The sequence below is a fragment of the Anomaloglossus baeobatrachus genome, chromosome 5 (genome assembly GCF_048569485.1).
Source record: "Anomaloglossus baeobatrachus isolate aAnoBae1 chromosome 5, aAnoBae1.hap1, whole genome shotgun sequence".
Taxonomy (NCBI): Eukaryota; Metazoa; Chordata; class Amphibia; order Anura; family Aromobatidae; genus Anomaloglossus; species Anomaloglossus baeobatrachus.
The window spans coordinates 56340749-56355020 of record NC_134357.1 but is presented as its reverse complement, the minus strand read 5'-3'; the positions used below and the strand labels follow the sequence as shown (position 1 = coordinate 56355020).

The following is a 14272-nucleotide window of genomic DNA, read 5'->3' as shown; positions in this document are numbered from 1 at the left end:
TAGAGGAGGCGCCGGACTGAGACCAGGAATGCCCCACCCATAGGACCATAACGTATCAGACCGCCCCGCAAATGGATAGATGACGGGTTCCCTTAAAAGTGATCTCTACTTTTTTCACTCTTTCTCTCCACTCATGTACAAAAGCTCTCGGATTTTGTGAAACTACATCTTCCAGCATGTCTGACAGCTTACCTACAGCAGTCTATAAGCCATATAAATATGTTGTATATCGCTGCAAGCTTAAGGCAATGTCTTATTAATTTCCTGATGGGAGTGCTGTAGGTTATATCTAATCAGAAAAACAGGAACAAAGTAATATATGTGTTTTTGGAACTTACCGCAATCCTTAATACATGACTGTCATCATGAGGCTTGCCCAGCAAGTAGCCTTTATCTACAGATCTCACAGAGCACAGGCCTCCACCTTCTACTGTAATTTCCAGGTTCACATCTTCCCCGGGTCGGACTTGTTCTTCAGAAAAGGCAAGCTTCATCTATTCGTAACAAATGGTGGAAAATGTTATTTTACACCAAAAAATAGAAAAGAAATAAAGGGGCTTTTTGTAATTTAAAGACAATTTTGTAACATCTGTGCAACAGTTCAGGGCTGTGTCTGTTAGTTAGTGCCAGGATGTTTTTATAGCTGCCGCTTTGAGTGCTGTGAGCGGTGATTGTCGCCGTACCTGTGTGACTGGAAGCCGGCGGCTCATGGGAGAAATAAAGTTAATTTTCGCCCAGGTTTTCCACTTTCAATACAGCAGCAGGGCACCTTCATAATGCTGTTAACCTGTAGAATAACCTTATATCTATACTGTTATATGACATGATAGGTTCCCCAGAAGTGACACAGACCATTTAATGAATTCATCTCATCTTATCAGTAGCATGTGCCTCTGTGCACGTCGACAGAAATGTAAGGGTATAGCCACATCCCATCCCTCCTCGGCTCATCCTCAGTTTTACTCATTTAGATGGAGCTGCAGGAAACTATCATAAATATGCGAAAATTTGCAACATTTTTTGATCAACTTTGTGCGGCTCCAAAATTTTGCAACTTTTCACAGAGTTTTACAACAGTGTTCTGGGATAACATTTTGACAGATCGAGGCCAATATTTTTGAGGTTCACCATTACTTGCCAAAGACACGTTTTAAATATCAAAAAGCATTGTAAGCTGAGACTGTCAATAAGGACATGTAATTAGAGATGAGCAAACCCGAACATTAAAATTCAGTGTTCATACTGAACATCGACTTTATAGAAAAATCGGTGTTCGAGTTCGGGGTTTGGGTGCTTTATGTATGCAAATCACTACAGCTACAGGCATCGCTGTGCTCGGGTACGCTCGGTGTGCAACCCAGTGCGAGCCGTGTGCAGTGTTTGAATGGCTTATACTGGGGGTAACAACAGTGTGATCGGATGTAGTGTGCACCAAACAAAAAAAATGGAGAAACTTTACCTTCTCCCAGAAGTATTGTGTTTGTGGCTGAATGTATGTGGGTGGAGACCCGAGCTGCCCTATTAGTAACTTCAATTAGGTTTCAGGTCAAGTCCGGGTCCAAAACTGAACTTTATCTAATGTTCGTCGTAAACTGCCAAACTGAACTTCAACGAGTCCGCTTATCTCTAGGTATGATACCTCTGGTCTAACCTCCTGTATGATTAGAAAGGGCTGAGAGATTAGAGCGCAGATGACTTCGCACTTTTCTAAGTATACTTCATCTTCTGAATAACATCATAATACACATCTCAGCTGCTGCAGAACATCACAATACACAGCTCAACTGCTGCAGAACCTAATAATACATACCTCAGCTGTTTCAAAACATCACAAAACACACCTCAGCTGTGACAGAGCACTACAAAACATATCAGCTGCTGCAGAACATCACAATACATAGCTCAGCTGCTACAGAACTCTATAATACAAATCAGCTACTGCAAAACCTTTTAGTACACCTCAGCAGCTGGAAAACCTCGTAATATTCTGTATCAAAAGTCTACTAAAAAATGATGTCACTGAATGAATGTTCGCTCACATTCCCCCTGTCCATCAGTGCACTCTTCCTGCTCACTTCATTTGATTTACACCATGACGCATCTATCAGGGATAAACGGGTCTCCAATGTTGAACACCCTCTTAAGATCTATACTTAAAATAACGACATAACAACTTTATTGCACGAATGGCCACAGCTTTTATTCAAACAGTATACATGTATCAAAAACCTGTGGCTCAACATGCCACCCTTTTATTAAAACATAACCGATACACATATACTTTCCCAACCAAAACAACACCAATATATCCGTCCAAGAGGCCAACAATCATTCTTATCCCCTGGCCGTAACCTACAACCGGCTCAAAGGTCCACCTCGGCCATGACCAACCGACCAGAGGTGCGAGGTAATAACGTTCCATCGTTAATTACCCCTCCCCAGAAGCTGCAGGACCTACGCCCACAAGTTCCCAATCCTGTCCGAAGCCACTACCCCTGAGTGACTTCATAACGCCAACCGACTATCGGTACTCCCAGTCTCTAGGAACGGACCTATTCCCCCGCTGTGACAACGTGTCCTATTTTTTTTTTATATATATATATATATATATATATATATATATATATAAAATCACTTAAGGGCGGGCGGGTGGGCCACACGAACTCAACACCACAGAAAGAGGAGGTACCTTTTCTTACAGCACCCTTATATACCCCCTTTTTCCACCCCACCCCTTCCATAGCTCTCCCCCAATCCACCATGCTCTCCCTACCACCAATCCCATAACCCCTTACACAGCCCTGCTATACCAGCCAGCTTAACCCTTTCCTACCCTATACCCCCCCTATCGTCATGGGGCTTATTCGCCCCTATAGAGCTCATTGCCCATCTATCTCTTTTGTGCAGAGCACTGAATAGACTTTCTTAATCACCAATGTGACACTTTTGAACTCCACAATTCTCTGCTGTGTATTATATCCTCAGAGCTTATGTAGACTGCACACTGAGGCGGGCAGAACCTGTGCACTTTGGTCTTGTGACTCTGATATCTTACATAAAGGAGGCAGAAGTACACGCTCCCAGTGAAATCTCTCTGATAACACCCACTTGGACTTAAGTTAACTCATCAGGTGCCAAGTATTTGATTGCTAATATCTCAGCAAAGAAGAGGAAAAATTGAAAAATAAAAAATAATTACTTTTGTTCAGCTCTGAAGTCACTATTACATCATGTGTCCAATTCATCATGACAAATTTGATTAAAGATCCTCTTTTAATGCTAATGATTAAACTAAAAAAGTGCATGTATATATTAACCCTATTGGGGTCCTTTTACTTTTGCTTTTTTTCTATGAAATATCTACTCAGATTACCTTGTGGGTTGACTCGTTATGACATATTGTTTAATTTTTCCATGCCGGGAAAGCAATTGTTCTGTACAGTTAAGCGTCTTACCTTTTTCTCTATACAAGGTGCAACCAAGAAATCAGTAGATCTTGCAATTGTCTCTCCATTGGGCAGAATGGCGAAAACAAGAATTTGGGCTATAGGGAAGAAATTTCCAACATGGAAATTGATAGGGAATGAACCATGGAGCTCTAAAAATGTGAAAAAACAAAAATAAATCAGTTGGTCAATCAACTGTCCACAAGAGATTCTATACATGACAGAGCTACGAATCCCTACGTCCCTCCTTACATAGACATGCAAAAGCTTGGCCAATCCAAGTAAGCAAAGTAATAACCGAAATTTCCAAGTCAGCTTTCTGTTCAGTGATTAATTGGCCACATTTATTTCATGTTGATAATCAACATTAAACTTTATATTGTTGCATTCAGAATTATTCACCGTCTCACTTGCAATTTTGGTTTATCATCAAAATATACAAAATTTCTGCTATTTACAATAAAACAAATCGAGAAATAACAATTTAAATAGCTCAACACAAGTAAGACAATAAGTAGTTGTTTTTTTTTCAAAATTAAACACAAAATGAACCTTTTACAGATTATTGCAGCTTTTTCAACGTTTTACATATATTAAAATATATAAGAAAAACTTGAAGAAAAATAATGGGTTCATCCACTTATAAAAGTTGGATCGATCATTAACAAGAAAATAAAAATGTTTTTATGAGTGGATGACCTAGTTTTTTTTTTTTTAAAGTTTTTCTCATATGTACCAATGGCCAGCAGAATAACCCCTCCAGCCCCAGGGCGTTTTCCGTTTTTGCGTTTTTTTGTTTTTTTTTGCTCCTCTTCTTCCGAGAGCCGTAACTTTTTTTTATTTTTTTGTCAATCTTGCCATATGAGAGCTTGTTTTTTGCGGGACGAGTTGTACTTTTAAATGAAACCATAAGTTTTACCATATAGTGTACTGGAAAACAGCCAAAAAATTCCAAGTGTGGAAAAACTGCAAAAAAAGTGTGATCGCACAATAGTTTTTGGGATATTTTATTCACCGTGTTCACTATATGGTAAAACTGATATATTATTGGGCTGTTTGAGGTCGGTGCAAGTTTGTAGACACCAAACATGTATAGGTTGACTTGAATCTAAGGGGTTAAAAAAAATTCACACGTTTGTCCAATAAAAGTGGCGCACATTTTGCACCATTTTCCGAAATACGTAGCGTTCTCATTTTTTGGAATCTTTGGCTCAGTGACTGCTTATTTTTTGCGTCTCTGGCTGACGTTTCTAATGGTACCATATTTGCGCAGATGCTACGTTTTCATCGCCTGTTATTGCATTTTGCGCAAAACTTGTGGCGACCAAAAAACGTAATTTTGGCGTTTGGAATTTTTTTGACGCTATGCCGTTTACTGATCAGATTAATTGATTTTACAGTTTGATAGATCGGGCGTTTCTGAACGCGGCGATACCAAATATGTGTACATTTTTTATTTTTGTAACCTTTTAATTTTCAATGGGGCGCAAGGGAGGTGATTTGAACTTTTAGTTTTTTTGTGTTTTTTTTTATTTTTTAAAACTTTTTTTGCTTTTTTTTTAATTTTACTAGTCCCCCTAGGGGGCTATATGGATCAACAATCCGATCGCTGTGCCCTATCTGTAGATCTCAGCTACAGAGCTGAGAACTGCATATATGGTGCTTTACTCTCAATGCTGGCATTATGCCAGCGGTAAGTAAAAGTAATGGCCGCGCGCATATACATCTCGCTGCCAGACTTTGGCAGCATGATGTAAAGGGTTAAATGTTGCGGGTGGAATGTGAATCCACTCGTAACGTGCAGGCACACATGCCAGCTGTTGAAAACAGCTGATATGTGCGCAGATCGCAGCGACCTGCCCACGGCAGGGGGCGGGGATTAACCTCACACGATCCATGATAGATAGATCCGTCATTGGTCGTGAAGGGGTTAAAAGGAATCTGTCAACAGGTTTTTGTTATGTAAGCTGAAGCCAGCATGCTGCAAGGGTTAATAGAGAGAGTTCAGGGATGCCTGTCTTGTCACAGTCCATATGTTGTTTGTTTAATATGTTTGTTTAAGCAGCAGGATTTCTCATTGAGCGAACTACAATGTCACGTGCAGTAACAGGATGCATAACATGAAAGGCAAAAACATGATTATTAATTTTATGATCCTAGAGGGATGGGAAAACTTGGTTTTCAGAAAGTGTGTTTACTGGTCTCTTCGGCCTCCAGGGTCCATTTCTCATGATTTTTAAGTTTTGTTTATTATTTTTCTGTTGGAAGAAAACCATTTTACTCACTTCCGACATTTTGCTGATCTTTGATGTCTACTGTATGTTCTTTATAAGAGAAGATTCCATTTTTTTCAAAAAGCTGTGAAAACATAGAAAGCAGGTAAGATATGAATAAGGCCTCCTTCATACGTGGGTAAAAAACATGGACATGAAGAACAGGTACCGGTGTTATCAGTGTTTTGCCTCGGTATGCCATCCATTTTGTTCCGGTATGGATAAAGAAAGAATGCAAACACAAAGCTTCTCCTGTACCTTGAAATGTTAAATACGTACCTCACATAGATTGTACACTGATGTCATCCCTGTGGTATGCGTAATTTTCCCAGACCCATAAACTTGTATTGACCCCTGTCATCCTTGCTGCTGGAAAAAAAGTGAACATGTCTCTGTGTGGTTCACGGTCTGTGTCAAAACACAGACATGTGAAGATCACCATATGTTATAATGGGTACATGTGATATCCGTGAAAAAAAATGGATGCCACACGTATTTGAATCTTGGACCTTAGAAGGGAGTAAAAGGAATACGTTGTTCTCATCATCGCTGTACTTCTATAACAAAACGCAGGGGCGTACTGTTGAAGTCAACTATTGGGCTCCAACAAGCTACATAAACTTAGCCAGAGAAAATAGATATAGAGCTGGGGTAGAAAGCTGAGCCTTTGTCTGTACTGGGAAGAAAATAGATATGGCATTGACTCAAGTGGATAATCTTGCTTATATATCAGTTAAAGAGAACCTGTCAACGCTATAACACATGCTAAAATAAAGGTATGGCCATAACGGCGGTATTAGACAGATTCAATAGATTATTTCAGTGATGAAATCTGCATCCTGGTCGTTGTTTAATCAACATTAGAAATTGGCCTTTCCTAGGTTTTCGATGCATTGGGGGGGAACTGTGGGGTGGGACTGTGGGTAAGGTCTCTGCCTTTGCCCCGGCCCCTCCACTTCTTTTAAAGTTCAGAAAAAATTGACTTTTTGCAGTGCCAATACACGAAAGCAAAGGAAGAATGCAGAAATATATATACACACAGAACTGAAGTCTAGCCAACTCATAGAAAAGACAAATCTGATGGTTGCTGGTGGCAAAATTTGTGGACCAAACTTTATGGGAGAGTTTTATCTTGCTGTACAGGTGCCTTAGATATCTACAGTTTGATAAAGGTTTCTGCTCCATCATATGAAGGAGTTGCTCTTCACCTTATCATCTTCAAGTTAGCACTATTGGTGAAGTGTTGAAACGGAAAGTAGCCAGGTTATATTTCAAAATTTTCTCCATATACAACCAAAAAATTGTTTAAGAGAACTGAGAGTCGTCAGTGGTTGATACCTTTTAATGGCTAACTGAAAAGATGGTAATCATAGCAAGCTTTCAAGACTACTCAAGTCTCTTCATCAGGCTCAGTATAACTCAAAATCTGAAGAGTCACATATTTATACACAACAGGACATAGAATAGAGCAGTAAATAAGACAAGTTATGTGAAGCATAACTATCAGTATGGCAAGGGGACAATCAGTTGTGGCAGTAAATATTGCAGCAGTTCATAGATAAGAAGTGTAGATAAGAAGTGTGAAAGTTTTATTGTCCTCTGTTTGGGGTCTGGTCCAGAGTTGTGATGCCCCCAGATGGTCTGAAGAGCACATTTCTTAATTGATGTAAAAAGACATAAATCCATGTGACACATTCATTCCTGCTGTGAATGTGTCAAAGATCATCATAAGTTTGTATTCCCAGAATGTGTCACATGGATTTATGTCTTTTTACATCAATTAAGAAATGGGTAGCTCAGACCATCTGGGGGCATCACAACTCTGGTCCAGACCCCAAACAGAGGACAATAAAACTTTCACACTTCTTATCTATGAACTGCTGCAATATATACTGCCACAACTGATTGTCCCCTTGCCCCACTGATAGTTCTGCTTCACATAACTTGTCTTATTTACTGCACTATTCTATGTCCTGTTGTGTATAAATATGTGACTCTTCAGATTTTGTGTTATACTGAGCCTGATGAAGAGACCTGAATAGTCTGGAAAGCTTGCTATTATTACCATCTTTTCAGTTAGCCATTAAAAGGTATCAACCACTGAGGACTCTCAGCTCTTTTAATTCATTTTTTTATCACTACTGGCTAACACGGTACAAAGATATGTTTTACCTGTATCATATACAACCACACAGTTAACTTTTCCACAGTGTTAGCCATTGCTTCCACTAATATTTGGAAGAAACAGGTAGAGCTGACCTGCTCCATTGATTAAGAAGGAACATCTCTGACCTAGATGGAGACATACATTTCTTGCACCTTTTTGGTTGTATGTTTAGGTGGCTCACGTGCTCTCAGAGACAATGAAAAATTCAAGGGGTTGTCATTGTATGCGGCACCAACTTATTGAACCCAACAAATCTGTGAGAGGGGCAGGAAAATGTCAGTGGAGATGGCATGCCTGACCCTATGAAGTAGTTTGATAGGCATGTAGGTCATAGAAAGTGGAATAAACTGATATCTCTAATCTGATGTCTCATTCTAGAAAAATATATAATTTTCTTATGTAAATGAGCTGTTCAGAACTATAAGCAGAACAAATATCTCCCTGAGAATCTGCTACCAGGGCTTATTATAAATGAAAGGGCCGATACTAGTGTGAGACATGTAATAGCCAACATCTTCAGTTGTCCTCTTGTAGTGCTTCAGCTTCCACCTCAGAGGCAGTCAGTGTGTGGGACACTCCGGATTTGTCACCTGCGTGCCCCCTGACTGCTGTGCCCTGTTAAGGTTATTAAAGGATTAAGCCCGTCTCACGTAATATCCCCTTTTTCCTCCTCTATGATGGGTTTTGCCCTGGGCTCCTTAAATTCCCCTGCCTTCCCCGTTCCGGCCATTCCTCCTTTCGAGACCTGGAGCCCATCTACCACCCTCCCTCCCTCCCTTGTCTTTTTTAATTGTTTATTATTGTGCCTTACAGCAGTTTTCTAAGCTAACAGGAAGACATTCGTGCACCAGGAGTCCGGGACAAGCACACTGCTTCATTGCTGATGGCTTTTCCAGGCCAGTTGCCTAATGACGAGAGCTGTAACCTAACCCATCCACAAAAGATGAGAGTGCTATTGTTATCCACCTCTCCAGTAAAGTTACAGTTAGGCCCTGGGCGCACTTACCGGATTTTGCCGCGGATTTTTTGCGGTTTTGCTGCATGTTTCGCTGCAGAAAATGTTCATAACATCTCTGCAGTGAATCACGAGCAAAACCTATAGTAAAAAAAAATCCTGTGCACACTAGGCGGAATTTGACAGCTGCATGTTCTGCTGCGGGATTCCCACAGCAAAGACAATTGCATGTCAATTCTTTTCCGCACGTCGCTGCAGGATTTCACTCCATTGACTCCAATGTAATCGTGAAATCCCGCAGGGAATAACGCAGGCAGCAAATTCTGTGCGGTTCACTGCGTTTTCCTGCATTATTCCCTGCGGTATTTCGCGGTTTACCTCCGGTAATGTACATCGCTGCCGGCGGTTTTGCAGGGAAGTGATGTCATTACAGGAAGAGGAAGCCATGCAGAGAGTAAACAAACACACAGATCACAGACACAGACACATCACAGACATAGAACACATAGACACAGACACATAGAACACACATAGAAAGCAAACGGAAATATAGAAAACAAAACACGTGGGCTCCGCTGTATATTTACCGTCCAGCTGAGGTAAGCACACAGCGGCGGCCCGCTATTCTCAGGCTGGGGAGGGAGAGGGGCAGGGTTAATGTCCCCCGCCTCACTCCCCCTCCCGCAGCCGAGAATATCAGCCGCAGCTGCCCCGGGACTGTCGCATGCATTATGCGGCAGTACCGGCGTGTCCCCGGCTCTTCCTGCAGCCATGTAGCAGTGGCAGTCAGGGTAATACAAGGAGTTAATGGTGGCGGATCACCGCCATTAACTCCAGGCTTGATCATGGCAGCGTCTATGTGACAGCTGACATGATCAACCCGTAAGTAAAGTGAAAAAACACACAGAAAAATCCTGTATTTTAAATAAAACACAAACAAGCCTCGTTCACCCTTTTATTAACCCCTCCCGAAACAAAGCTCCGGCGTAATCCACAGCTCCGGCGTCCTGCGATGCTTACATCCAGCCGCGACTGACACAGACACTGCTGAATGCAGCCTCGCAGCGAGACAGCAGAGGTAACTCCAGGGCATTTCCCACGGCCGGTAATGTGAACTCACTGCCGACCGTGAGAAATGCAGAGTGTGCTCACAGGGAATCTATCTATCCTTCTATCTATCCCTCTGTCTATCTATTCTTCTATCTGTCAATTTCTCTATCTATCATCTCAGAATGAAATGACTTTTTTTTTCTTTTTTTTTCAATGTGCTTTATTGCATTGAATGCAATAAAGCACATACCAACCCGCACGCGGCAAAACCGCGGAAATACCACGGTAAAACCGCAGCAAACCGCATGCGGTTTTCGGGTGCGGTTTGCCTCGTTTTTTTACCGCGGGTGCGGTAATCTTTGAATACCTGCGGAATTTTCTTGAGAAAATTCCATTTTCCAGTGCGCACATAGCCTTAAAGTTACATGTGTGTGGTGTGTTTATTATGTTGGAGTTTGGTTCGGGTTGTTGGGTCTCAGCAGTCTTGCAATATAGCAGAGCTGTAAGAGCTGCAGCAAATGTGTTTGTAAGAAGACAAAGTTCAGTTCTGCTGTCCTGTGATAGTTACATGTCTCACAATAGTAACGCCCTCTTTTATTAAAAATAGGCTCCGGAGGTAGAAATCTCAGGAAGATCGGTGTCCAGCCCACGATTCTGAACAGGTTATTTACATATAAGAAAAATGTTGATTTCTCTGGAATAAGACATCGGATCAGAGATATCAAGGTACAGTATTATTTTATTCAGCTTCCTATGTCCTAAATGCCCATATAGACGACTTAGACGAATTAATTTCACTGACAGACTCACTTTAAGACTATTCAGTATACTAAAAGAAGCATCCATGAGTCAAATGATCAGAATATTATTAGGAGTAATGTGTCAATTAAACAAGTTATTAAGTGTTAATGTAAGTGCTCAAATAGAGATAAAGAGGTATATATGGATCTATATGGTAAACTTACAACATTCAAAACTGCAATATATGATCAGTGTAAAAAAATAGATGTTTCAAGAATACTAGTAACGTAAAATGTAAGAAATACCAAAAAATAAAAGAAAAAATGTGAGGTTTTCCAGCAATTAGGCTAATGCCCCTGCATTATGTTTATTATATAAAGGATCATGTAAAAACCGTGGCATGATAATATGGATCTCATTTGTCTCATGGATCCCGTAGACAAGAAAACTATAATGGTAAAGAAAGCCATGGAACCCATAGGGTGTAGGGGCGACATGACAGTCTGGAGGGTAGGGAGTTGATGGGGTTAATGGTGATATCATAGGAAGGTGGAAGAAGATGATGATTGGTTAGGGAGGGGATTATGGTGGGAGGAAAAGGAGGAGCTGCATGTGTATATAGGAGGAGGTGGGGGCCAGCTACCTTCTCTTGCACTTCCTGGATGACAGCTTGGATGGGCTGGGGAACCTCCATCATGACATCCAGCCTGATGGATCCAGACATTGCAGATCTGCAGCTTGGACAGCTTGAACAGGACAGGGATTGCAGAGAGGATCTCCAGGTGATCAGCAAAAGCAGCGCACAGACCCCTGGTAGTGCAGTCCCACATCAGGGCTGCCGGGGTTACCCGTTGGCACCTTCCCCTCGCTCCCCCAGTAGCAGCGGGCGGCGGTCACGGCCCCCCCGCAGGTATTCCCCGGGCGCGGGGGGCGAGGAGGTGATGTCAGAGCCCCTCCGGGGACCCTCCGTGGCGGGCCGAGCAGTAGCAGCATCTGGCGCTGCTCCGGCCGGCGGGAGGAATCTGCATTCTGGCCGTGACAGCCGGGAGGTGGGAGTGGCCAATACGGGGGCCTACTTCCGGTCCCGGGCCTCTGGCTGGAGTAGGAGTGACTGCGGCGGCTCCTGGCTGGGAGCGCGTCAGGCGGCAGAGTAAGGCCAGCAGAACCCCTCGCAGTCGGTGGGGGGACCGGTCCCTGGTGGCGGTGAGTGAGCCTGACGGCGGGAGCTCTGAGGGACCGCCCGGTCACGTACATCGATCGTGCAGCCTCCCCGTAGCAGCGGTCTCCCTTGGGGAGGGAGGACCCGGCGACAGGAGGCCTGCGGTGGCCCTGGAAGGCCGGGACGGCGACAGCTGCGGTCCAGAGCCGGGCGTCAGTGAGGTCGGGTGTGGAGCCCCCCCCCCGGCAATCGGCGAGGGGGAGGGGCACAGTCGCAAGACGTCGAGACCCGGGGTGGCGGCACGGGGGACAGGACGGTCTCCTGGGGCTGTCACCGCGGGACAAGCAACGGAGCGGGAGACAACTATGCCCATGCGGCGGCTCGCATGGGTGGCCGTGGTGGGGGAGGCGCGGCGGAGCTGCCTCACGGATACAAGATGGAAGTGGACGACGGCGGGGAGGGAGAAGGACATCAGGATGTCAGTAACATTCGGACAGATGGATGGCAGAGGACAATGGGGCGGCGGTTCCGGGGGGACGCTGAGCTGCAGTTGGGTGAGAGACATGGTCCCCGGGGGGTTTGGGTCATATAGTGGAGGCCGGGCCAGAGTTAGGGATGAGGTGGTGCTATGGCAGTATAGCCATGTGGGTGCATGTGGCGTCAGGCCGGTGGTCACAGTTCAGGGTGGGGGATGCAATTTTAGGTCATTGAGGATTGGTTATGGGTGCTGATGATCGCGGCTTGCGCAAGCAGGGGAGACTGAGCATTTATTTGAAGATTCATTGGTCGGGTTTTGAGGAATCTTATTCTGCATGGGAGTTCATATTGGTTGGATTACGCTGGCCGAGGTAAATAGGCAAAGGGGTCCTGCAGTTCGGAGTGTGCGGGGAGTTTTCGGGGGATTTTGTGAGTGATGAGTGTGAGGGCAGGGCTCCGGTATGGCATTAGGGTTGCTGTGGAGAAGTGGAGTAAGGAGAGCGGAAATGTGGGAGCTGGTGAGGCGTTGGTTGTTGTCATGGTTTTTCTTGTGGGTTTGGAACCGCATCTTGGGTGCGACGTGTTTGGTACGGTTTGGGGTATTGTTAGTTCGAGGGCAGTATGGCTGGGTCCTGGGAGCTGGATGGATTAAGTTGGTGGATGGTAGCCTAGTGGCTACTTCGTGGTTAGTTCTCTTATTATCCCATTATGGAGTTTGGTGCTGGGGGGACTGAGGGCCCGGCGGGCCTGAATTGGGGTTCCTGTAGGTGGTGGGCAGCTTTGGGCGGTTGCTGGTGAACTCGGTAATCAGCAATGGGGGGCTGCAGATGGAACGATGGCATTCCTCGTATACCCGTGAGGATGGGGGGCGATGCAAGTTGGGTTTGGACCTCTGATATGAGGGCTCGCAGGGGGTTGTGTGTTGCAAGGTTTCCTTTAGGAACAATATGTTTGGACATGGTGTTTGGAAAGTTTGTGTCTCCTGATGCCCATAGTTGCGTATGAAGTCAATCAGGATAGTGGTATGGGGGGCAATTTTACGGTGTACTTTGTAGTGCAGGCAACTTGTCGTTGGTGGGGTTTGCGGAAGGAAGTGGACACAAATTATTGTTTGAAGAGGTTGTTGGGGACCTTGGGGATTGAAAGTAATGCTTTGGCATCTTTGCCTCAGCCATGGGTGCAGGGCGAGGGTTATGATTGTGTGGTGGTTTTGTAGGCGTGTTAACTTTGGTGGACATGGTTCCGTTAGGCCGGGTGGGCTTCCTGGAAAGTTAAAGGGGCCCAAATTCGGATGATGGTTGTCCAATAGTGTGGTGGTTGAGTACGTGGGAAGGTCTTGGAACTTTTCTGGGTATGGCAGATTGAGCCTTGTTGTTTTCAGAGGGTTTGGATGACGGGCTACATCGGTCAGGGGAGACCGGTAGTGATTTATTGCTCTAGGGAGTGGTATGTCTAATGCATGTGTTATGAGTCTGGGGGAAGGCCGAGGGCAGTTTATTCCCTCGCCTCTTGGTTAGGCTGGTAGGATGACTTTTCGGGAAATTTGGAGGTTATGGATCGGAATTATTGCCAAGTGGGGGTCACTTTAGCCGTTTCCCGGGGGGGGAACCTGGTTCAGGGTACGAGGTGACCCAGTTAAGTAGGCAGTGTAAGTGTGGTCCTGTTTGGAATATATTAACCCCAGTTGCAGTTGAATTCAACTGGAGACAGGAGGAGGGGCGGGGTGACGGTACGGCAGTTTATTTGGTCAGTAATGGGTAGGCCGATAGTACTGTCAGTGTTGCAGTTAATTGGTTTAACTGATGCCGGTGGGGCATGGCAGTGATCCAGGCATGGTTTGAGAGCCCGTGGCACGGTGTATCGGGGTGTGCCTGAGTGGCCGTCAGAGGGAGCCAGTGATGTGGCTGGGTCCCTGTTGAGGAGGAGACAGGGTTACTTAAAAGTTGTTTAGTACTACGGGGTGGTACTGGCTTATAAGTAGGATGGTGTGGAAAGGAATGAGGC

The 14272-nt window shown here is 44.4% G+C and overlaps 1 protein-coding gene across 1 annotated transcript in view; it reads right to left on the bottom strand.

Moving 5' to 3' along the window:
* LOC142312622 (alpha-2-macroglobulin-like protein 1) overlaps positions 1–14272 on the bottom strand; it is a 238807-nt gene that overhangs the window by 134211 nt on the left and 90324 nt on the right. Inside the window, exons 13-15 of the mRNA XM_075351617.1 lie at positions 5732–5804; positions 3456–3598; positions 339–494 (exon numbers count right to left, since the gene is read on the bottom strand). Of these exons, the coding sequence (XP_075207732.1) occupies positions 339–494; positions 3456–3598; positions 5732–5804 (372 nt within the window). The remainder of the gene's footprint in view (positions 1–338; positions 495–3455; positions 3599–5731; positions 5805–14272) is intronic.